The sequence below is a fragment of the Manacus vitellinus genome, unplaced genomic scaffold (assembly GCF_001715985.3).
Source record: "Manacus vitellinus isolate BGI_N305 unplaced genomic scaffold, ASM171598v3 scaffold_81_pilon, whole genome shotgun sequence".
Classification (NCBI taxonomy): domain Eukaryota; kingdom Metazoa; phylum Chordata; class Aves; order Passeriformes; family Pipridae; genus Manacus; species Manacus vitellinus.
This window is the reverse complement of record NW_021940822.1, coordinates 1,433,734-1,456,072: the sequence shown is the minus strand read 5'-3', so window position 1 is coordinate 1,456,072 and position 22,339 is coordinate 1,433,734. Positions and strand designations below refer to the sequence as shown.

At 42.4% G+C, this 22,339-nt stretch overlaps 1 protein-coding gene across 1 annotated transcript; it reads right to left on the bottom strand.

The window, feature by feature from the left end:
- Positions 1-5,033: 5,033 nt before the first annotated feature.
- Positions 5,034-20,046, bottom strand: APMAP (adipocyte plasma membrane associated protein). The gene is made up of 10 exons (XM_029964859.1): positions 19,955-20,046; positions 15,505-15,621; positions 12,768-12,883; positions 10,847-10,939; positions 9,406-9,522; positions 7,971-8,145; positions 7,391-7,525; positions 6,829-7,021; positions 6,277-6,432; positions 5,034-5,651 (listed from the first exon to the last, which is right to left on the bottom strand). The coding sequence occupies exons 1-10, from the start codon at positions 20,044-20,046 to the stop codon at positions 5,442-5,444; spliced, it is 1,404 nt and encodes a 467-aa protein (XP_029820719.1). The 3' UTR covers positions 5,034-5,441.
- Between the last annotated feature and the right edge of the window lie 2,293 nt (positions 20,047-22,339).

Here is a 22,339-nt window from a genome sequence, read left to right as displayed (position 1 = left end):
TGTCACCACAACAGTAACTGGCCTCCTTTCCATTTTAGTGGCCATGGAAGCATCAGCCATCTTGGGCCAGGCATCTCTCTCACCAGAAAGCATCAAGCATGCTGGCTTTCTCCTAGACGTTGGTGCTTCACATACCACAATCCCACTCCACTTCAGGTTGACCTCTGACTTGCAGGGCCAAACACAGTTTATTTATGTAGACAAAGCTTCAGATAAAACTAAGTGTTAAGATGTTAAGGTTCTTACAACAAATTAAATGCCAGTGGCCTGGTTAAGTAGCCTGTCACTGTGCAAAGTTTGTTGCTTAGAATTATGCCACCTACCAGAGTTTATATTTGGGGTTTTACAGACTTCAGCAGTCTTTATGTTTTTTTAAGGGTACTACTGACTGACTGGACTTGTACCCAATCAACTCCCTCTGTACAGGCTCAACAATCAGGTTTTTTTCATTCTGAGAAATTTAACTGAAAACCGCACTTTGTCCAAACGCTTAACCTTTAGACAAACTCATTTAGACTGACAAGTTATGCAGCTGTTTGCCAATGTAGCATAGACAAGAACGATGGAAAAATTTTATTGCCCGAGGTGGATGAAAGACAGGTAGGGCAAGATATCAGAAACTACAAATTTCATGGGCACAAATTCTTGCTTGCCTCTGACCCCTACTCCCAGAATTCACATCCTGCTCTCAGTGCAAAGGGGTGTCTGCCTGCAGTTATTTCGAATGCAGCTGTGGTTAGAGCTGCATTTCACAGATGAAGAGGTCTGGCCAGCAACAAACCTGCACCACCAGCCACAATGGAAAAGTAGTGACTGAGCTCCCATGAGACATCAGGGACAACAAAGAACCCAAGTACCCAAGGCATTAGCTCAGCTTCTTCCCTGCCACAGCACTAGCTTTCACCACTGACTTGCCAGATTTTACATGCAAATTGATCCCTCTCAGAAGACTCTTGTGCAGACAGCTCCAATATGTTCGTGGTGCCCAGCCTTCTCTCCTGACTGTGGCACCTGGCAGAACAACCCTCCCTGCTATCACAGGATTAAAAGATGAGCTCAGAAGGTAATAGCCCCAGTGAATAAGGGCACTAGCTATGTTCAAGTTAGAGGAAGTTGCTTCTGGGCTTCAGTTCTGCCATAAACATTTCTAGTCTTCTTGCACCTGCCCCTGAGATACACCTGGCCACAGTTTGACAGCTTGGACTAGAGCACTCAAAAGTCACACCAGACAAAGCCACACTCTGTTAAATACTACTCATATTTGGCATTCTCTTTTCCCATTCCCCAAGAAAAGCAAGTTATTTGATGATCTCTGGGTCAGCTGTACTTGTTCCAAAGCTCAAACAGAACTAAAAAAGACAAGACCACAGTGTACTAAGTTATCTCCAACAATGGCCAGGAAGGAGCGAAGGGTTAGAGGAGTAGAAAAAGAATCCGAACTAAAAAACTCCCAAGAGACAAGTTTTCATATGACTTACCCTCTTGAGCATCCACAGCACTACAACTTATTTGCTTTCCCACTTCATAACTTTGGGGAAACTGTCTTAAAAGGGAATTAGTCACACAAAAGCCATCACATTTGGCATGTCAAAACAGTGGAGGTCTACTTCGCTGCAAAAGTCAGGAAAAGTTTCTCATAAAACCTCCTGTTGGATACTTTGGCAAATGAATCACTAGAGATAACTATGTCTCAAGAGGCAAAGCCATGCTTGCCCCTCGGGTACCAAAGCATCAGCATAAAAGAATCACCACAGCAGACTTGCTTTTTCAACCCCAGTTTAAGATCACATCAAGTTCAACTTTCACATCCGTCCAGAACAGGACAAATAGTTCCAAGGGCTGGCAGAGCAGTGTTAATCAGCTGATGCTGAAACAGCCCGCCCTGGGCTGGGCTTTCCCAAAAAGAGACATTGCAAGCATGTCCCATTCTCAGCCCTTCTTCAGAGTTCTCACAGCAGTAAGTCTGCCCATGCCCGTAGCAGTCACACCTCTCCAGCCTTTCAAAGTTACGACAGTATCACTCCATCTCTGTCCACAAACTATTAAGATAGGGTTCAGCTGCACCAAAGGTCAGAGCCTGCAGCAACTCATCTATTAAGCTTCTTTGGCATCTTACTGAACACCCTCCCAAATTGAGTAACCACCATACTAAGCAATAGGGTTTGCAGCTCCTGGCCTGTACAGGAAGAAGTCAGCCTGATCCAGCAACCATCATCCATAAACATTTCTACTTGCCACAGGACTGCTGCAGCCTGGAATTAACACAGAACAAGGTGACAGAAGCACTGACAAGAAAGAATAATTTTCATTCGCATAGGCCTCCATTAATAGAGAGAAGCATAGAAGGCCAGTGAAAGTGGATGACATTTTTATCATCTTCCCCGTCTATGGTGCTTTGCATTACATATACAGCAAGACTTAATTATTTCCTTTTCAAAGATGAGGAAATTGAGCAATAACGTACGTTTATATTTGACTGTCACCCAGTGGCAGAAAAGGAGAGAGCAGCAAAAGCTTCAGTTCCAAAGTACAAATCAATGCACTAAATTACAAAGCTGCTGAACCCTTTAGTTCTCCAAGATGCAAAAACCTCTTATTTAAAATCATGGTGTTGGAAGGGACCTAAGAGATCATCAGGGACATCTTCCATTAGAACAGGTTGCTCAAAGCCCCATCCAGCCTGGCCTTGAACCCCTTCCAGGGTTCAAGACAACTTCTCTGGGCAACATGTTCCAGTCTCTCTGTGCTCCATGATCCTGCCAGGCACAGAGGTGAGACTGACTGGCCTGTAGTGCCCTAGGTCTTCATTTTTTCCCTTTTTTTTTTAAATGGGGGTTATTTTCTCCCTTTTCTAGATGACGGGAACTTAACCAGACTGCCACAGCTTCTCAAATATGATAGTGACTTAGCCACTTCATCCAGCAGCTCCCTCAGAACCCATGGATGCATTTCAACAGGTCCTGTGCACCTTCATGTTCCTTAGATGGTCTTGAACCTGATCTTCTCCTACAGCGGACTGGTTCATTCTCCTAGTCCCTGCCTTTGCCTTCTGCAATTCAGGCAGTGTGGCTGGAGCACTTGCTGGTGAAGACAGAAGCAAAAATGTTGTTGACTATCTCAGCCTTTGCCATGTCCCAGTAAACAGGTTGTCCCTTTCATTCTAGTGAGGGCTCACATTATTCCTAGTCTTTCTTTTATCATCAACATACACATGGAAGTTTTTCTTGTTGCCCTTCATGTTGTTGGCCAGGTTTAATTCTCTCAGGCTTTCCTAACCTGATTCTGGCTATTCACACAATCTCTGTATTCCTCCCAGGCTTCCTGCCACTGCTTCCACCCTCTGTAGGCTTCCACTTTGTGTTTGAGTTTGTCCAGGAGCTCCTTGTTCATTCACACAGGCCTCCTGCCATTTTTGCCCAGCTTTCTCTCTGTTGGGATGCATCACTCCTGAGCTTGGAGGAGGTGACCCTTGAATATCAACCAGCTTTCTTGGGCCCTTCTTCCCTCAGGGCTTTATCCCATTGCACTCTACCAACCAGACCCCTGAAGGGGCCAAAGTCTGCCCTCCTGAAGGCCAGGGCAGCAGCAATGTGCTATGTGCCCTCCTCACTGCCCTAAGGACCTTGAACTCCCAACACTTCACGGTCCCTGCAGCCAAGGCTCCCTTTGAGCTTCACATTCCCCACCAGCCCCTCCTTGTTGATGAGCAAAAGGTCCAGCATAGCACTTCTCCTCCTTGGCTCCTCTATCACTTGGAGAAGGAAGTTACTGTCAGTGCATTCCAGGAACCTCCTGGATTGCTTTGGCCCTGCTGTGTTGTCCCTCCAACAGATGTCAGGGTTATTGAAATCCCCCACGAGGACCAGGAACTGTGAACGTGTGGCCCCTCCTGTCTATAGGCAGTTTCATCCACTCAGTCTTCCTGGCTGGGTGGCCTGTAGCAGACCCCCACTATAACGTCACCTGTCCCTGCTCTCTCTTTAATCCTGACCCTTAACCCCTCGGCCAGCTCCTCATTCATCCGCAGGCAGAGCTCCATGCACTCCTGCTGGTCACTGACACAGAGGGCAACACCCTCTCCTCATGCCTCCTGCCTGTCCTTCCTCAAGATCCTGTATCCTTTCAACACTCCAGCCATAGAAGCCATGCCACCACGTTTCTGTGATGCCAATGAGACCACAGGCAGGTACATGCACATCTTTAACTCTTGCTTATTCCCCATGCTATGTGTATTTGCATAGAGGCATTTAAGTTGAGCCTCTGAAGACTTACTGTCTGAGGTGCCTGGAATTCCTTTGTGCTGCCAGCCTCTCCAGCCACAAAATGTAATGGCACAGGTTTTCCTTTGCAACAGTTGACAGAAAAGCATTCTCTGGATTTACCAAGCAGAGTATCTGTTAACAGAGGAAGTATATCATTCCCTCTGGAATGACAGAAAGCATCCATGAGCTACTATTGCATTCCAAAATCTTCCACCAAAGCCTTCCTTATCCACCATTACTAGATTCTACAGGGGGCCTTTGAGTCCACATCCATCTTCAGACACCAGTCTTCCCCAAAATCTTTACCATTTCTCCATAAAAAGCATGTTGAAGAGGATTCCTGCAGCTGGCCCTCTTCTCTCACTTGTCTCTCAGGAATGGTCACCTAGATAATCAACAACAGACTTACAGGACCTGATAAACATGGAAGAAATACTACATATGACCCTTTTTAAACCTGCTGGGACTAGCCCTTAATAACATAGAAAATGCAACTTTCATTCATCATCTGATCACAATGCTAGAAAAAAACACAGGAGTCCACAGGTAACAATGAAATTTGGTTCTGATTAACAGCTAATTGTAGTGTCTAATGTTACTTACACAGGTTGGAATTGAAGAAACCCAATGGTCTAACTAAATTTCTACACATGTTGTTGATTTCTGGATGTTGCTGCCTCTACCACAGCACCATGGTATGACATCAGAATATATACTGTAATCCTAAACAGCAGGTTCTAAAACAGAAATAAACACATGCAAGCCATTATCTTCAATTCAAATATTACATAATTAAATTCCATATATCACAAATCCTTCCAGTGTAAGAAGACATACAGTTGCATTAAAGGCAACACAATGATGTCTGTTTAAGATGACTCCAAACAGGGCTGGGCACGGAAAAGCAGTGGAAGTTCTCTGAGGAACAAATAACTGAATGAAGATGCCCCACCATACTCTTCAGATATTAACAATTATGCACACCAACTCCAAAACATGAGCAGTCAAATCAAGGAAGAGAACAGGTACAGCAAGCTGTATGTTTTCCTATGGCAACAGTGCTACTGCACGTTAACAGACTTTCACTTTTTGTCCTTGGTCACAAACTGCCTCTAATATATGCTTCCTTTGTACCTCTGGAATACTATAGGACAGTGGGACTTCATCATGGAGGGACAGTTAAACATGCTGAAGATTAATTCTGCAAATATACGGAGACCGGAAGGAACCCAGGTAAAGATATCCATCGTGTTCATGTGCCTCGCTAACATAAGCTACCATCACTCCATTGGGATCATGAAAGCTTCTTCTGTAGGATCCTGTCTCAGTAAGTTCAACAACAAGGCTATATTTGGGCACAAAATTTGTCACGGTTTCCTGACTCAGCAACTAAAAGAAAAAGAAAAGAAAAACAGAAAATTAACAAAAGATTTTGTTCTCCACAATTATATCTCAGCCACTTATACAGGCAAAGACCATTCCACACTCCTTGGAAGAAGCAGCTAAGAACATAAGCACACAATTTGAGTAAAGACTATTACACAGGGTTAATGCATTAATATGTGAAAAGGCAACTTGAAAAGAAACAAAACAACCAGCAGAAGCTTACTCTACTCCAGAGCTAGGCTGAAAGGTTGCCCAAGCAGGAGACATCAGCTTGTTCTGGTGCAGCTGAGCCAAGCAGCCATCATGCTCTGCTGCCCGTAGCATCATTTTTTGTTAAGGCTCCTGCACTGCACCAGGAGAGACAGGGACAGCACAGAGCTTGTTTAGCTGAAATGGTGCTTCCATTCTAAACACCACTTGTTGATTTTTATTTTTTCAAGGACAGAAGAAGTATTTTTATGTCTTTGTATTGTCCAAAAAGCACCATGCCGTTTCTTTAGCATCAGATAGCCCTTATTCTTGCTCATCCTCATCCTCAGGGTGTGACACAACAAAAGGCATATTGAATCAGAACAAAATGTCACCCAACACCATCCATAACACACACACTGTCTCCCAAGATGCCTACGGTAGTCATTAGAACAGGCCAGACTTCCCAAACACTCCTCAGACACCTGGCAATAAGTATTTTAGGCACTTCAGGTACAAAGGTGAAGTCTTCACATATCCAAATGTAGATCCTGTGTTGCTGCATGACTAGAGTAGAGACAGTCCCGTTTCTTTCCTGAGATCAAGATGGAAGACAACTTAAGAGATGTTTACCCGCTACTCAGAGAAGCAAACGTTAGTTTTACAGAATGCAGATTAGCTCAGCTAGTTAGAGCATGGTGCTAATAATGCCAAGGTCACAGGTATGATCCCCGTACAGGCCATTCACTTAAGAGTTGGACTAGATGATCCTTGTGGCTCCCTTCCAACTCAGAATATTCTGTTTTACTACCTATGAATATAAAGGACTGTTCTACCCAGGGACAGCAACAACAGTTTTAAGCACAACACAAAACATTTTTTTAAGTCTTCCTGTGAAGAGGAAGAAACACGAAAAACAAATATTTAGCACTTCGATTCCTAAACTAAAGGTGATTTTTTAAAAAAATTCTTTTTAATTTTTTTTTTTTACCTTAAATATCATCTTTTTAATCCATGGTTTTTCAGCCAAGAAATCCAACAAAGAAAATCCAGGATTGTGCCGGACAGCTGCCATAGCTACCCAATATCCTCCAGAGCTGCTTAACCTGATATTATCTGGAAGACCAGGCATGTTCTCAACAAACATATCTGCTCCACCTTTCATCAGCCCAGATACATAATACCTGAAAGTTATAGATAGTAGATTAGGACATCTTAAGCAGTCTAAATAACAAATAAAAGTCCCAAAATTATTTCATTTCAAAAAGAGGGTTTTTTTTCATTCCTCAGGTTCAGGGAAATACAGCCACACTCTTCTCACCAGAAAAAAAGTCAGCTTACTCCACTATGTGTAAGGAGCCCACGATGGAAAGATTACGCATTGCAGATTTTTACAGCAAAATAAAAAAAAAACAAGTATCGAGGAAGGCCACCTTCTCTGTCACTTATACCTAGGCATAAATAAAGTGTAGGATTTCTTTTATCATTCCACTCATTTATTTAAACAATCTCTAAACAGAGATTGGTAATAAATTCAGTGAAGTCATACTCACCTCCTGATTCTAGCCATGGTTGTCTCCTGCACCAGGACAAAGTCTTCTGCAGGAGAGAGCTGCACACCATTGGGAAACCTCAGCCCCACCATTAAGACTTTCACTTCTTTTGTTACTGTGTCATATTCAAGGAGGCTAAAAAAAAAGCATTTTTGAGTTAACACAAATATTTATTCATGTCTGTTTCATTCTCCAGGCATTCCATCTTTTCTCAATGCACTTCACTTAAGTTAAAAAGGCAGAATAGCCAGGAAGCATTTGTTTATGAACACAGAAGAAATAATAAGCCACTTGAGACTGGCAGCATTCGTGAAGGATTTGAGCTGAAGGTAATGCTAACACCTTCACTTCTAAAACAGATGTTCCATGCAAGTCCTCTTGAAGGAAAAAGAAGAATCTCATTTATTTTGCTGCAGGTCTCTTTAGCAACATCCACACATACTCTTACCTCTCCTGAGCAGTGCAGTGTTTGCACAGGTGGTTTATAAGGAGAAAAAATTTGAAGACCAAGGAAGCGGTGAAGTCCATTCCTACAACTGAGCTTACAGTAAGTTAAATGCCTCAGAGAAGAGATACTTGCCGCCCATCATCTGTGCCTTCCATAATCAAGAATAAGTAGTCTCGTCTTTGCCATTTGCTACTGGAGTCAGTGAAGTAGATTTTCCTCCCATCCCGGGTCATTGTAAGATCATTTACAAATGACAACTTCTGACCTTCAATTACTGTTTTGGTTGACACAAGCATTTTCGTTTCACCTGGTTACAAAAGAAACAAAAAAAAGACTCACAAGACAAGCTTTTGTATGTCCTGCTTTGGAAATGAGTAAATACTAATACGAAATTCAGTTCACTTTTTTCAATTCCTGCCTCTTTGTTAAGCAAGAAGGTTTTGGCCTGTAATGGAACAACTCAACATGAATGACCAGGAGAAAATACTCTCCAGAAAAACTGAAACAGTAGATTATGTTCCCTAATGATAAGTGCCAAATTTTCACATTTCTGAAGTTCATATGAAACAAAGTGCAAACTCAGGTCCCAACCTGCAGGCAAGCAGGGGGCAGGCAAGGATGCAGGCAAGCCAATCACTACTCCTTCTCTCCCTATAAACCTGTAGGAACAAAGAGTAATACTTTCTAGGCATTAAAACATCAGCAGGTCCACTGAACTGCTCTGCCACAAACTACCAGGTCAATTATTAAGGTCAAATCTCTAAAAATCAACCAAAATCTAATTAAGTCATGTTCAGGCACAGGGTTTGGGTTTGTATGCTTGTTTTTGTCATGACTGAGCTATTATGACAGCTGTCTGCCATCCAAATACTCTCCCAGGGCAACACAGTCTGAATCTTTCTATTACATTTCACCTAGCATTTGGCCAGCCTCTCCCCACCTGAAGCCAATGTGCAGAGGTAAACTGACAGAAAAATCAACCCTACACAAAACCAACTATCACTTTCTGACAGCACAGCTCCTAAACAGCTCCCTGAGATCTGCCTCAGGGACACATTGAAAGGCACAATGCAACAGTGCCTTTCTCAGCAGGAACAAGCCACGTGATCTTCAGCTGCACCAAAATAAATCTTTCTTCCCTTTGTGTAGATTTAGGTTACAGAGAAGTTATAAGCTTTTCACTACCACAGCAAGATCAAGGCAGAAACAAAAGTACAGCAAAAACAACAAAAAGTTTATGTAACAACAATCTTTTTTCTTTCCTTTTATGAAAACTGAAACAGCTACACAGAGCTTTATTCATGGGTTCTGAGGTAGCAATTTTGACAACCAAAAATATGTAACACCAGAAGATAAGTTATAGTAACTGATCCAGACAGACAGATACAGAGAGGAAGTGACTGCTACAGGAAAATAAATATCAAGTTCTTGCATGACTCATTTCATCCAGACAGCTTCAAATCACTTTACAAAGAAGACAGGCATTGTTTTCTGGCCTGCAGTATCTGGTAAAACTGCAAATGAAGCCCAGATTTGTCAGTGGAAGAACTGAGCAGAAAGGTCATACCTGTATCAGGATCAACTTCATAGAGTCCATAATAAGCATCTGCCACAAAAAGAGTGTTATTTGGCCCAACTCTGATGCCAAGTGGTCTTCCACACGTTGGCTCATCTTCGTGGGTTCCTTAGGAAACAGTTTTAAAATGGTTTTCCAAATAGAAACAAATACAAGGCATTCTGGCTACCTATATAAGTGTATTGGATATGTGTAAGATGGAGTTCATTTTCCCCACAGCAGCCCTCACAATGCTGTGCTTTGCTTTGGTAGCTAGAAAGGTGTCCATAACAGACCAGTGTTTTGGCTACTGCTGAGCAGTGCTGGCACCGCATTAATGCTCTCTCCAACATTCCCCTCTCCAGTAGGCTGGGACTGGGCAAGATCTTGGGAGGGGACATAACCAAGAGAGCTGACCCAAACTGACCAAAGGGATATTCCACATCATATGGTATTAGGTCAGATATAAAACCTAAGAGAAAGGAGTAGGAAGGGGAGGCATTCATTATTTACAACATTCATCTTTCAAAGCAATTTACATGTGCCAAGGCCCTGCTTCCTAGGAAGAAGTCAGACATCATTTGCTGATGGGAAGTAGAGAATAAAACATTTGAGGGTTTGGGGTTTTTTTTTCCTTTGCTTGCACATGTGACCTTTGCTTTTGTTTCAGTAAACTGTCTGTATCTTAACCTAAGAGGGGGTTTTATTTGTCTTCCTTTCTTCCCCCATCCTGCTAAGGAGGAGAATGATAGAGCAGCTTGGTGGGCACCTGGCTCAAACTGTAGCTTAAAAATCTCTGTGGCATACATATGGCACATACCTTCATTAAAGAAAAGATTCCTACTTTTCTAGGTGTGAGTGAAACAGATATCCCCATGCCATGTTTTCACCAGTCTAGAGAGAATCATACAATCTGCCAGGCTAGTCACTAGCTAACAGCTGCCTCAAATAGGGTTAAATATCAGAAAATTGAATTTAATGAAATGCTTCTTCTCAGAAAGAATCAGTTTTACTGCAGGTTCGTGGAATTAGGTTTTTTTAATTAAATTAATTTTTAATTAAAAAAACCTTTCTTTTTCTGAAAAGGTCCAACATTGTCATGAAATAGCTGCTTTCTCAAGACCCGGACATTGAATACTTCTACACGAAGAGGAAGGGGAATACTGTAAATCTGAAGAATTTAGACAAATTCAAGGAGATACTTGAGTCCTGAAGAGCTAAGAAGTTCAGAACATCTACAGTTTGAAAAATTAGAAATTTCTGGAGAAGGCAGTTGGCTACAGCATTTCCACTTCCCTCCCCAACTCAAGGAGTACAAAAGTCCAGGCACCCCATTACCACTCTGGGTAAGATAAGCACTTGCATGAGCAATCCAGACTGAACATAGTTTAAGCAACACATACCCTTGACTCAGACATTTTCAGATACACTATGTTCAGGAGCTGTCACTCACCACAAGGACCATGGCCAATTCTGGATATTGTTTGTATTTCCCCATCTTCAATTTTGATAATCTTCCCATCAGCTGTCCCAGTAAATAGTATATCTGCAAAAACAACTGATTAGCTTGATCACAAACCCACAGTGGCAAACATCCTTCTACATGATCCTTCTACTAGCATGTAGTAGAATTCAGGTTTTAGAGACAGTGAAGTGACAGACTTCTTCAGTCATAGCAAAAGAAAAATACATGGAAGGGGAAAAAATGAAGGCAAATAAGAGCATTTGGTTAGATTTCTTCCAACTCAGGAAGAAGGGGAAGGATTTAAACCTTGGGAGTGTCTATAGGATATGAAGCTTTTCACCCACAGGTGGTCTAAGTTCTTAGTTAAAGGTAAACATAACTTAATGGCCAGTCATTGGATCCATCTGGGTAAATTTCTACATCATCACAAAATGTGGTCAGACACTGCATTTATCTTATCACTCTTCAATGAGAGACTGACTAGATAAAACTTCTCATTCGGATACAGTCCACGTTGGCTGCTGGGCATGTGCCAATGCTCATATTGTATCAGTTCTGGAGATGAATTACAAAAAACTATGGCAATCGAACAACCATACAAATCAAAAGCATTGCCAAATTACTGCATTCATGCCAAGCTGTGTGATAGCATAAGACATTAACTGAATACAAACAACACAAACTTTTCCATACAACCAAACTAAATGAAACACTGTTAGATTAGTAGAGCCCATTGCTTGAACTTTTCCATCTCTAATTTAACTGATGTTTTAGGTTTGCTAATTACACTTTTAAAAGAGAATAAGAAGACTCCAACATTTATTCCCAGTCAGGTTGATTATTTTATCCATAGGTCATAGTCCCTTGCAGGAAGGTTTCTTTAAAGAGTTTCCGAAGAGATTGACAAAACCAGGCAACATAAAAGAATCAATAGCTTCAGGTAATCACTTTTACCTATCTCTGTTTACAATGTGCTAAAAAGTGTAATCTGAGGAAGGAATTTACAGTAGTTTCTTACTGGGTAAAATAATTTCTTAAAAATATTTTATTAATTTATTAGAAGATAAAGCAGAAGGAAAAAAAAAATATATGATTACTGAACACCTCTTGTACCGAAGGATCTTTCAGGAAGGGCCTTGCTTGGAACTCCCACACCCTTTCCCTTTCAGAGAAAAAGCACTCAAGGACTCATGTAAAGAGTAGTTTCTAGCCTTATTCTTCCTTCAGGAGGCACAGGAAACAAGCCCTGCACAATGTTAGGTTCCTGCTAAGAGGGTCACACCATTAGAAGTCTAGATAAGTCATTAAGAAAGTGCTCAGAGGTGGCATGGGTTTGTGATTTGGGGAGAACACACATTCCGTGAGGAAGAAATACAGGATGGTACCTGTGTTGGTTAGATTTCTTGCAATTCAAAAAGAAGAGGAAGGATTCAAGTTTTAGGAGTTATGAATATGGAATATGAAGGAGTTATGAATATGGGATATATTATGCTATGTACCAATTTGAGGGTTTTTCTGTCATAAAAGCAAATATGAAGACCATGAAACTCAGCTCCCTCAGTGGCAATGACCATTAAAAGAGCAGGTGAATATTAATTCCCAGTTAAGAGCTAGTCAAATGAAATGGGACCACTTCCTCCAAACATAAGTAGCCCCTGACTACACTGCTGATGCTTTCAGTCAAGGACAGGGATTTTTAATCTGGCAACAAGATTTATTTTATTCTCACGAAAGAGGAGAAAAGCAGTACATTGCAGCCAGGTTTTGCTGCCTAACACAATTACTTTTACAAAAATTCAAAGTAACTTACAGAGTTTGTTATCTAAGAGGTATACTGCTGAACAAACTCTTTATCGATGGAGCAACATTTAAAGACCCTTCTTTAAAAGCTTATTTTGTCAGTGCTTACCCCCAATATTGACAATGGACTCTGGTCCATACAGCTGGTTTTCCCATAACCGCTCAGCTTTTCGTAACTTGATATTGGGCTCTAGTACACCCGTCAGGAGGGGAGGTTCCTTCAAACTACAAAACAGAATACAGACCCCGTGATGCTTTGCACAAAATGCAAACATTCTTGAGCAACATATTGGATCGTTTTTTACCTAGTTTGCCAACTCCTGCAACCCTGACCTATGCTTTACATAAAGCATATTTCAAAAACACCCACAGCTAACAAGCTGAAATATTGACTCTTGTTCTTCAAGGATCACAACAATTTCATGGTTCTGCTCATCAGAAAAGTTGCAGTTATGTGTTCCTAAGAAATCTCTACATCTTCAAGTCCAACAGTTCACCTATCTTACACAAAAGCAAAGGATTTGTGCATTGCCATAACACAAAAGAATAGCAGTTTTCTCAGCTGAATGAGTTGTTTGTACCAGAATATTTTTCCTAAGTTGATATGTACAAATTCATAAGCAAAAAAGTTTTAAAAATTAAAAGCCTGGTATGTTACAATACACTGAGACCTGACAATGTACAGCACTTTCAGAGAAAAAATAACTTAATTATTTCCCCCCAGCTTACAGTTAGGGGGAAAAGTGTTCCAGTAGCTTGAACACTAGGACACACATGCTTTCATACCATATTGAAATATAGGGTCTTGTTCATAACTTGAATGCAGGCCCTTAGAGAAAGACCAACTCAAAGGAGTAAGTTGCACATGAACTTAAAGGGTATTGAACTCCCATCTCAAAATGACAAAATAAGGCCCAATCTTGCAAGCCCTTCACATAAACAATCAGTTTCAAGCCAACTAGGGTTCCAACTACAGAGATACAGAGAAGGGAAGCAGTAAGATGCCTACAACTCTAACTAAAATACCAGACTCCAAAACCAGCCTTAACTGAACTTGAATATGTTTCAGCCTCTTAAGTTCTTAAAAGCTTTTAACACATAAGCCCCTCAGTCTCCATGAGTTAAGGATTTCAAGTTGTTCATTCACAGGAGTATGCTAAAGATACACAGGCCAAGTTTTGAAATAATTTTTTGATTTTTTTTCTTTTAATAACCCTTTATATGACCATAAGCAAATGCCTTACACCCAGAGAATCTTTAAAAGATGAGGTCTGACTCCAAAATTTACCCATGTTCATAGAATCCAGGATCTATTTGTCACCAACCACGTTGCAAATCTACTGCTCATATGGTGAAAATCATTACAATTTCTAAAGATTCAGTAACTGGAAGAAAAAAGTCAACAAACTGGAAACTATGAAAGCCATGACAATTGAGGAAAACAGGTTCACAACACGAATAATTCAGAAACAGAGAAAAATACATATTCCTATCTGTCTGGTTACAGACAGCAAACTTTTCTTTAAGTATATATTACTACAGTGACAAAAACAACTGAATTATTAGCTTCTGTACAGAAGAGATTTACAGGAGAATTGTCTTCACAGTGCTAACACAAATTTGTTTTCCATCCCTTCTTCCAAGCTTAGAGAGTTTCAGATGAGGATAAGAAGCTTCAGATAAGGAACTCATTTGCTGGGAACTTTGGACAGTTGTGTGTGCAAGCAGAAAAATCTCCCTGGGATCAATATTATCCAAGACAGACTCATAGAGAAAGAACTTGAAATAAAACAGAGTTGCAGGAATTTCACAGGCAGTTTTTTCTCCCTCCTATTATTCGTTATAGTTTCCAGTGGCTTACTACTTCACTATTAGCCAGTGAGACTCCTACATGTTTTTTCACAATCTCTCTGGGCAACCTGTTCCAATTGGCTTTTAAAATTACTGTTCAGTCGCAATGTATTTTAGGGAATTGGGGTTTGTTAAACCCAATCACAGTATAAAGTATTTCACTATGATATGCATTGAGGCAGCTTATGTCTAATAGCCTACTTGCAAGACTTGTAAGTACCACCCAACCACATTTACAGTTTCTTTCAACTTTGGAGATGTTTGCAGTGTTGTTGTTCCTTTTCATATAGCAATTATCGAGTTGATCATAAATATTTATCAGACAGAGCATTTTTACCTACTTCAAAATGCCAGCAGCGCTAAACAGCCTCACTCCACCCTAGGGTAGCTGTCAAAGCATTTAACACACAACTCCCAATACAGGTCACATCTCATGTAGTTGATTCACTGTTACACGTGACACATACCTCAATTCAGATGTTTATGAATTCAGACACCTAGCTGCATTGCTTTATGAGATCTGCATTTAAACGTAACATCATCAGATGATTCCCCTGATACAAAGCACCAAATCAATTCATTCGGGTTATCCACTTTCATTTTTCATTCTCAGATAAGCAGCCTCTCTTTGACAGAATGATAATATCAGGGGCACAGCTTGGTCCTTAGTGAAATTGCAGTTCTTGTCTCACAGAAGGCAAGAGCACATGTGTGTAATCACAAGCTCCACTGATAGCTTGGATAGCAGAAAATTTTCCATATTAATAATCAAAGAAAGTAATTCAGCTCCTTTGATGATCAGTAGTGACACACAACTACACAAGATGGCTCAGAAACAGACTGGCTACAGGTAATATCACAATCACTCCCCAATTTCTTAATCCAGTTAGAACCACTTTATGCTGTTAACTCTTGTTTGTTGAAACAAAACAACAGAACACATAGGAGAAGTTATGCTTCAGGAACATTTACTCCAAAGCAAAGCAACAGTTTACCTTATAGGCTGAGGGTCTATAGGACAATCCAGTAGAACAGTTACTCCAAGCAGCGGCACAGTCAGAGACGCAGCCAAAGTCAAGAAGGTAACACGGAACACCTTGCTGCTGTAAGTACTGCCAAACCAGACAAGAAATAGGATTAACACGTTAAGCTGTTTACAGGTGCAACAGTCCTCAAAAATTCTGTAGCAGCCTATTTTCTTCAGAAGAGGAAACAGAAACACTTTTGCCCAACCACTATCTTGACCTTCAAGGTGCAATTTGAACACATTAGGATAAGAGAAAGGTCAGCATACTGGCATCATATGAGGTAGAGCATTTTCACGTGCAGGTTTCATACATTCTACAAGTTACAACTGACTAAAAAAACCCCAAAATAAAAACAAAAAAAAAACCACCAAGAAACAGAGGAAGTGAATTGTTTGGTTGGGGTTTTTTAAACTTGATCTTCAGTTTTGGCCATGGTTTCCATCCCAGCAAAAATTCTGAATGAAAAGTTCCACTGATACAACAAACATAGAGAAAGTTAAATTAATGGTTGCTTAACTTAGTGAACTCTGGTTTGAAACTCAAAATGAAGCACACAAAAGAAATTATCTTCTATTTACCCATCAAGGCACACAACAAAAAAAAGTAAAAACTGTTCTTCCACAGGAGAAGACTAGATTTTGTTCTTGTCCTAGTTGCAGGGGGGTAGGGCCTAGAGCCATGTGGGTTTGGTGAGGTTGCTATTCTATACCACTCCTGTCATCAGGGGGTGGGGGAGGTGGTTTCAGGGGAAAGAAAAAGGTGAACGTACACTGGACCTGTGCCGTTTTGTTCCATTCAGGGAATTTGCTGGGACCAGCGCTGTGGACCTTGTCCCTTCCTATCCCTCAGGAGTGTGCAGCTCCAGGCAGCAAACGTAGCTGAGTCGGGTGGACTGTGCCCATCAGGGGTGCTGGTGCCAGAAGCAGCCACAGGGAACGGAGCGGTGGTGAACCTAGCCGAGCCGAACCCAGTCAAACACTGCTGAATCCTGCCGAACACAGCCAAGCCGCAGACGTGACTCCAAAGTGGCAAACACAGCCGAGGGGAGTGGGCGGCATGGCACAATACAGACGATCCAGCTTTTGGGGGTTTTGTCCGTCACTGTTTTTCATTGTCTCGGGCTCAGGAACTGGGAAGGCCAGCTGCAGAGAGCATCTGCCATCTTGTCTTTGTCTCAGGAGGCTATGGGGCACTAGCTGCAGAAACATCCACCATCTCGTCCTTGTCTTGGGAATAACTGTGAGCACCATTTTGTGTGTAAATTGTTATCTCAACCCATAGTTTCTGCCTTTGTCCCTCTCTCACCAAAGGAGGGCAGGGGGAAGGAGAGCATCTTATTTGGAGTTTAATCCCAGCTGGTTTTAAACCACTACAGTTCTCAAAAAGTTCAGAGAAATCAATCAGGCATTCACAGAGGAAAGCACAGAGCCAAGTTCAACAAATTCTAGTCCTGAACTAGTGAAGCAGCTCTCACAATTTTAGCTGTTCTGAACCATTCACTGGCCCAGCCAGCCAGTCCCTTTGCAGTATCAGTTAAATAAAGACAAACTGCTTGATGGTTCTGCACTAATCCTTGGACCACTTCCATTGTTTTGTTCTTCATTAGCCAACCACCCAGACAGTAGGAAACATGAACTACTGCCCAGAGCACAAATATCACAACTGGGGAGTTAATGACATGTACTTGTAGTACTGATATCAGCATCAAGGTAACCTTTGGGATTACCAGCTAGAACAGCAAGGTCTGAACTAGGCCTGGATTCACTCAGTGCTTGCATGCACAATGTCTAGAAATTCGGACATTCATAATTCATCACATCTCTTTCCTGATGGCAAATTGCTGTCAGCCCCTCTCTCCTGGCAGCAGACGTAGGCAGTTTGGATGAAGTCCTGCCCCAGTTTCCCCAGCCCTGCACAGCACTCAGCAGGTTGTCACAAGCCACCACACAAACCACCAGGCTGTGACGAGGTGACTGCCACAAGGATGCTGACAGCCTGCCATGACAGACAGTTCAGCCTGTTTCAAGAAGTGCTGATAGCACTGATGCTGTTGGTCACCAAATACTTCTCAGCTCCCCTAAGGTACTAACCACCTGAGCCTACCTCCTTTCCATAAGCATGTGCAAGTATTCCTGCTCTGGAATATATTAAAAAATAACTTTTAGTTCTTGCTCTCAAGAGCGCAGCATTCCCATCCTGAACTTCTGCAATGTTACAGCACTAAGCCTGTCTCCATCTGAGCTGGATCAGTCTGGGAAACCGCTTCAAACAAGCTTTTTCACCTGCACTGAGCTCTTCATATTTCCCAAGAGCCAGACTGCCCTTACAATCAATCGAAATGATTCAGCACTTCCTGCTTGATGTCTTGAGGAAGCAATAACCTCCCAGTCTGTCTCCCCTTGGATTTGGAATCCAAGAGCATGGGGTAAAGACACAAGGCAATCCCCAATTTTACACAAAGACTTCGGTTGTTGACCTTGCCTTTCCACTGTCCTTCAAAAGATGAAGCCTCAACATTCTAATATTCAAAGTACTGTCAGCAGACACCTGAGCATTTCTGTGACAGCTGAGAACAGCTCACACAAAAGAAAGCAGATAAAGATGAATGGAAACTCATCTACTATAGTCAACTTAATTGGGAACTCATCTACCACAGCTTAATTAAAGTTCCTGAAGGCGTGATTTCAGTAAAAGTCATATTTCTGATTCTCATTCAAACTTGCAAGGAACTAACAATGAAGGAAAAAGTCAGCAAGAATAAGGTGACAAGCAAACTCACACTTCAAGCCTGCAAATTGCAAGACCTAGTTTAGACACTGCTGAAACCACAAGAATTCAAGTAAAACCCAAAAACTTTAAAAAAAACAAGTCAGCTGCTCAGAATCATTATCAAAGGACATGATAAAGAATAATGACAACTGTAAGTCACAGGAAAGAATCACTGAAGTAAAGGTTCACCAACAGTGATAAGCAAAACAGAAATCCTTTGTTAATTATGTCTCTGATAATTAATCCTACATGGCCTGCAGCCACAAATCTCAATAATGCAACTTACCAGGACTCCAGCTATAATAACAGCAATTTAGTTGTCACTGTGAACTAAAAAAAGAAGCCATTACACCAGCTCTTGAAGACACACAGTAAGCTAGCAAGACAATACCATGGGTCACCCTAGCTAGGAGCCCAGGCTGCCTCATCCACTTGGCAGAAGCACTGCTGGGCTGGAGGGAAAAGCAACTGTCCTCAAGAGTTTCTGCCATGGCTCCCAGCCAGAAAAATGGCAGGCCCTAGAATTTCCTCCACTGTTTTCATGCAGGACATGAGAACACGAGAACTGTGAATACTCTGGATCATTGATGGAGCCCTTGATATTCAACTGATTTGAGCAGTTACCAAAAGAGGCTGAAGCCAGAAGTAGTCCCAAGCTCAGAGATGCTTATGTTCTTTTTTAAAAATAGGAACTACATTGCAAGCCATCAGACAGTCTTTCATTCTGATGACTCTGAAGGGCAGATATAAGAATCTGAAAAGTACTCAAATCAGCAGAGACATAAAAGATGGTGAACAAAAGTATTAGAAGTCATCAACTACCTTATTCAATGAAAGGTAAATACTCCCACTTTCTTATGGCAGCTATTACCTTAGTTACAGTGAGGCTATTTTATTTATAAAATTCCTAAACAGAAAATAGTAAATAGAATCTTTTTTAACTTAGCCACAAAGAGATTGCTTATATAGCTATTCTGACTCAGAAACATGTAGAATTGTCGTTAAACTATTGCTAAGATATAAACAGTTATACAAGACTTAATCACACCCACAATAAACCTGTGCAAGCCACAATGGGATAACTGTTAACTTCTCACTAGCAAATGATAAACAGTACTTAAACAGATCTACATTAAAAAAAAACCACCCCAGCCATAAATTAAAACTTTTTTTCTTTGCTTTTCTTTGCTTTTTTTTTTTTTTATTCCTTTATTAAAAACTCTTCCTGCAGCTCGGCAAAGCAGGTAGGCAAGCGCTGTCCCAACCCCTCCTCCCCGTCTGCGACCTCGAGCAGAAGGAGCACTGGGGAGAGCCGAGGTGCTGGAGGTACCCGCAAGCTGACACCCGCGGGTACCCAGCACCAACCTGTGCCTCCAGCCACGCGAGAGGAAATGCGGCCTCAACCCGCACAGCCGCGGGGCAGCCAGCCAGTCCCTTCCAGCTCCTCCCTGCGCACAGTGTCATGACGCCAGACCTGCTGCTCCCTCGCCGGGTCGCAACCCAGGCGGGGCAGAGCCGCTCTCCTCCCAGCACACACGCCAGCGCAATATATTTCTCAGGGCAGGGCCCAACGCGCGGCCCACAGCCGCAGCGTCACCAGCAGGCCTCTGCCTCCGCCGGGCGCAGCCGCGCAGCGGAAGACACACACCTGCCCTCCTTGGCCTCGCTGGCGCCGCGCTGTCGTCGTGATGAACGCTGCGGGGGGCAGTCGCCCCGCTGCCGCAGCGCCTCCACCCTCATCATCCCGCTGCTGCCGCCGCCGCGCACCGAACCACAGCCCGCCCCACCCGCCGGCCCCAGGCCAACGCCCCGCTGCCCAGGCCACGCCCTACCGCTGGCCTCAGAGCAGCCTACATCCCCCAGGCCACGCCCAAGCCCCGGGCCCGGCCCCGCGCAGGCCTCCCGCACGGGTTTCGGGCAGTGCCGGCAGCTGCCCTGCAGCCGCGGGGGTCTCAGAGCACCTTTCCAGAAGCATTTAACTATGATACTTGCCTTGCATGTGCCAAAAATTATTTCCTTGGACAAAAAAGTTTTGGATTTTTTGTCATTTGGGTACATTATCATACGCATAGTGTTACTCTTATTCACTGAGCCTCAATTACAGAAATTTTTTGGGATTACGTTTTTTTGACATCTATGTGAGCTTTTTTAACACATTTCAGTGGCAGGGGAGACTTATGCAGAACAGTGCTTCCTATCACCTTTTCTTTGTAACTACCAAGAAAGGTTTTACCAAATTTCCTCACAAACATAATATGATTTTCTGATTAAGCAGACTTTTGCTTACTCTCACCATAGTCAAGTTACTTGGGTTTCCTTTTTCTGCTTGAAGCCAATTTGGCTTCAGACTAAGAAATCGCCTTTGAGTGCCATGACTGACAGCATGCCTTCTGCAAGGACACACACGTGTAACTCCCTGTCAGGCCAGCAGCCGGGAGATAGGTATGCACTCAGTAAGCTTTTGAAAACAAATGTCGAACTGCATGCACATCTTTAAGAAGAAAAAACAAACACCAGTGTGGGAAGAGCTGCTCTTTCGCCTTCTCCCTGCCCTGGTTAGCATTAGACACAGGATTCCTATCTGCACTGTTTTGCAACTGATGTTTTAAAATGTAGGGATGGAGAATGGGTCAGTTAAACTCCTCATTCTGTAAACTAGGAGATGGTACTGCTTTCTCAGTTTATATGTTGCCACAGCTATTTCATGCTCTTTTCTACTTCTGATTTTTTAATCTTGTCAAGAAACTGAAAGCAAACTGACACTATAGACAAAAGATGGACATTGGAGTCATTGGAGTCACAAAAATTTCTGCATGTGTTTATATCTGCTTATCACAGCCTTCAGGGAATGGAACTTTGCCAGGCCAGAAATTCCTAATTCTCACCAAAATAAACGGGAGCTGCAAGTCTTAGCAGCGAATAAGACTGAATCTGTGGAAATGCAAAACTGAAAATTATCAAGAAGGACATCATACCTTCAGCAATCCTCATCTGTACAGTTGTACAGTTAGTCTAAAACTCATCTAGGAGAGCATGAAAATCTACAGTTGAATGAAGAGATGGTTTAAACAGAAAATTTGATTCTTCTCGGCCTGATTACAGGAATACAAATAAGAAATTATTCCATGGAAATCAGTGTGGCTGTGGCAATGTAATCTCAGTATAACTACAAAAATATATCAGCCCACAGGATACAAAATTGTCATAAAAAAATGTTCATCTTTTCCACCTGTTTCCACTTTCCCTAAACAACACTGGATGTTAAGTTGAACTTGGTGTGTTTTAACCTTGCATTGCAAATAAGGCTTTCCTAGGACTCCTGCATGCTCTGCTGTCACAGCCACCTGCCTGAGAGTGTGCTGGGAGAGAAGCAGATAAAAGCACAAGATTTCCCAGCAGATGTCTGATATTTGCCTGGGCTGGTGTCCTGGGCTGCAACAAAAGCAGTGTGTCCAGCAGGTTGAGGGAGGTGACTCTGCCCATCTACCCTGCTCTAGTGAGACTCCACCTGGAGTGCTCCATCGAGCTCTTGAGTCCTCATCACTGGAAGGGCATTGACCTGTTGTAGCAGGTCCAGAGCAGGAACAAAAAATTATTAGAATGCTGCAGCACCTCTCTCATGAGGAAAACCTGAAATGAGTTTGCTCAGTCTGGAAAAGAGACAGCTTAGGGGTGACCTAATTACGGCCTTCCAGTACCTGAGGGAGCCTATAAGAAAGCTGGAGAGGAACTTTTTATAGGAACATGCAGCAAAAGGACAAGGGGGAATGGATTCAAACTGAAAGAGAATAGCTTTAGTTTAGGTATTAGGAAGAAATACTTTACTGCCTCACCACCATTTACAGAGGGTGGTGCAGCACTGGAAAAGGTTGCACAGAGAAGTTGTGGGTGCCCCATCCCTGAAAGTATTCAAGGCCCGTCTGGATGGAGCTCTGGACAACCTGGTCTAGTGAAAGTTGGTCCTGCCCACAGCAGGGAGTTGAAAGAATGTGATCTTTAAGGTCCTTTCCCACCAATACATTCAACGATTCCA

Bases quoted from the DNA above. Each gene is read 5' to 3' on its own strand.
- APMAP (XM_029964859.1), bottom strand. From the start codon at position 20,046: ATGAGGGTGGAGGCGCTGCGGCAGCGGGGCGACTGCCCCCCGCAGCGT. The intron at 9,523-10,846 runs GTGAGTGACAGC...CTGTTTCCTAAG, and splicing joins AATTGGCCATGGTCCTTGTG to GAACCCACGAAGATGAGCCA. The intron at 8,146-9,405 runs GTATGACCTTTC...TTTTGTAACCAG, and splicing joins TGAAGTTGATCCTGATACAG to GTGAAACGAAAATGCTTGTG.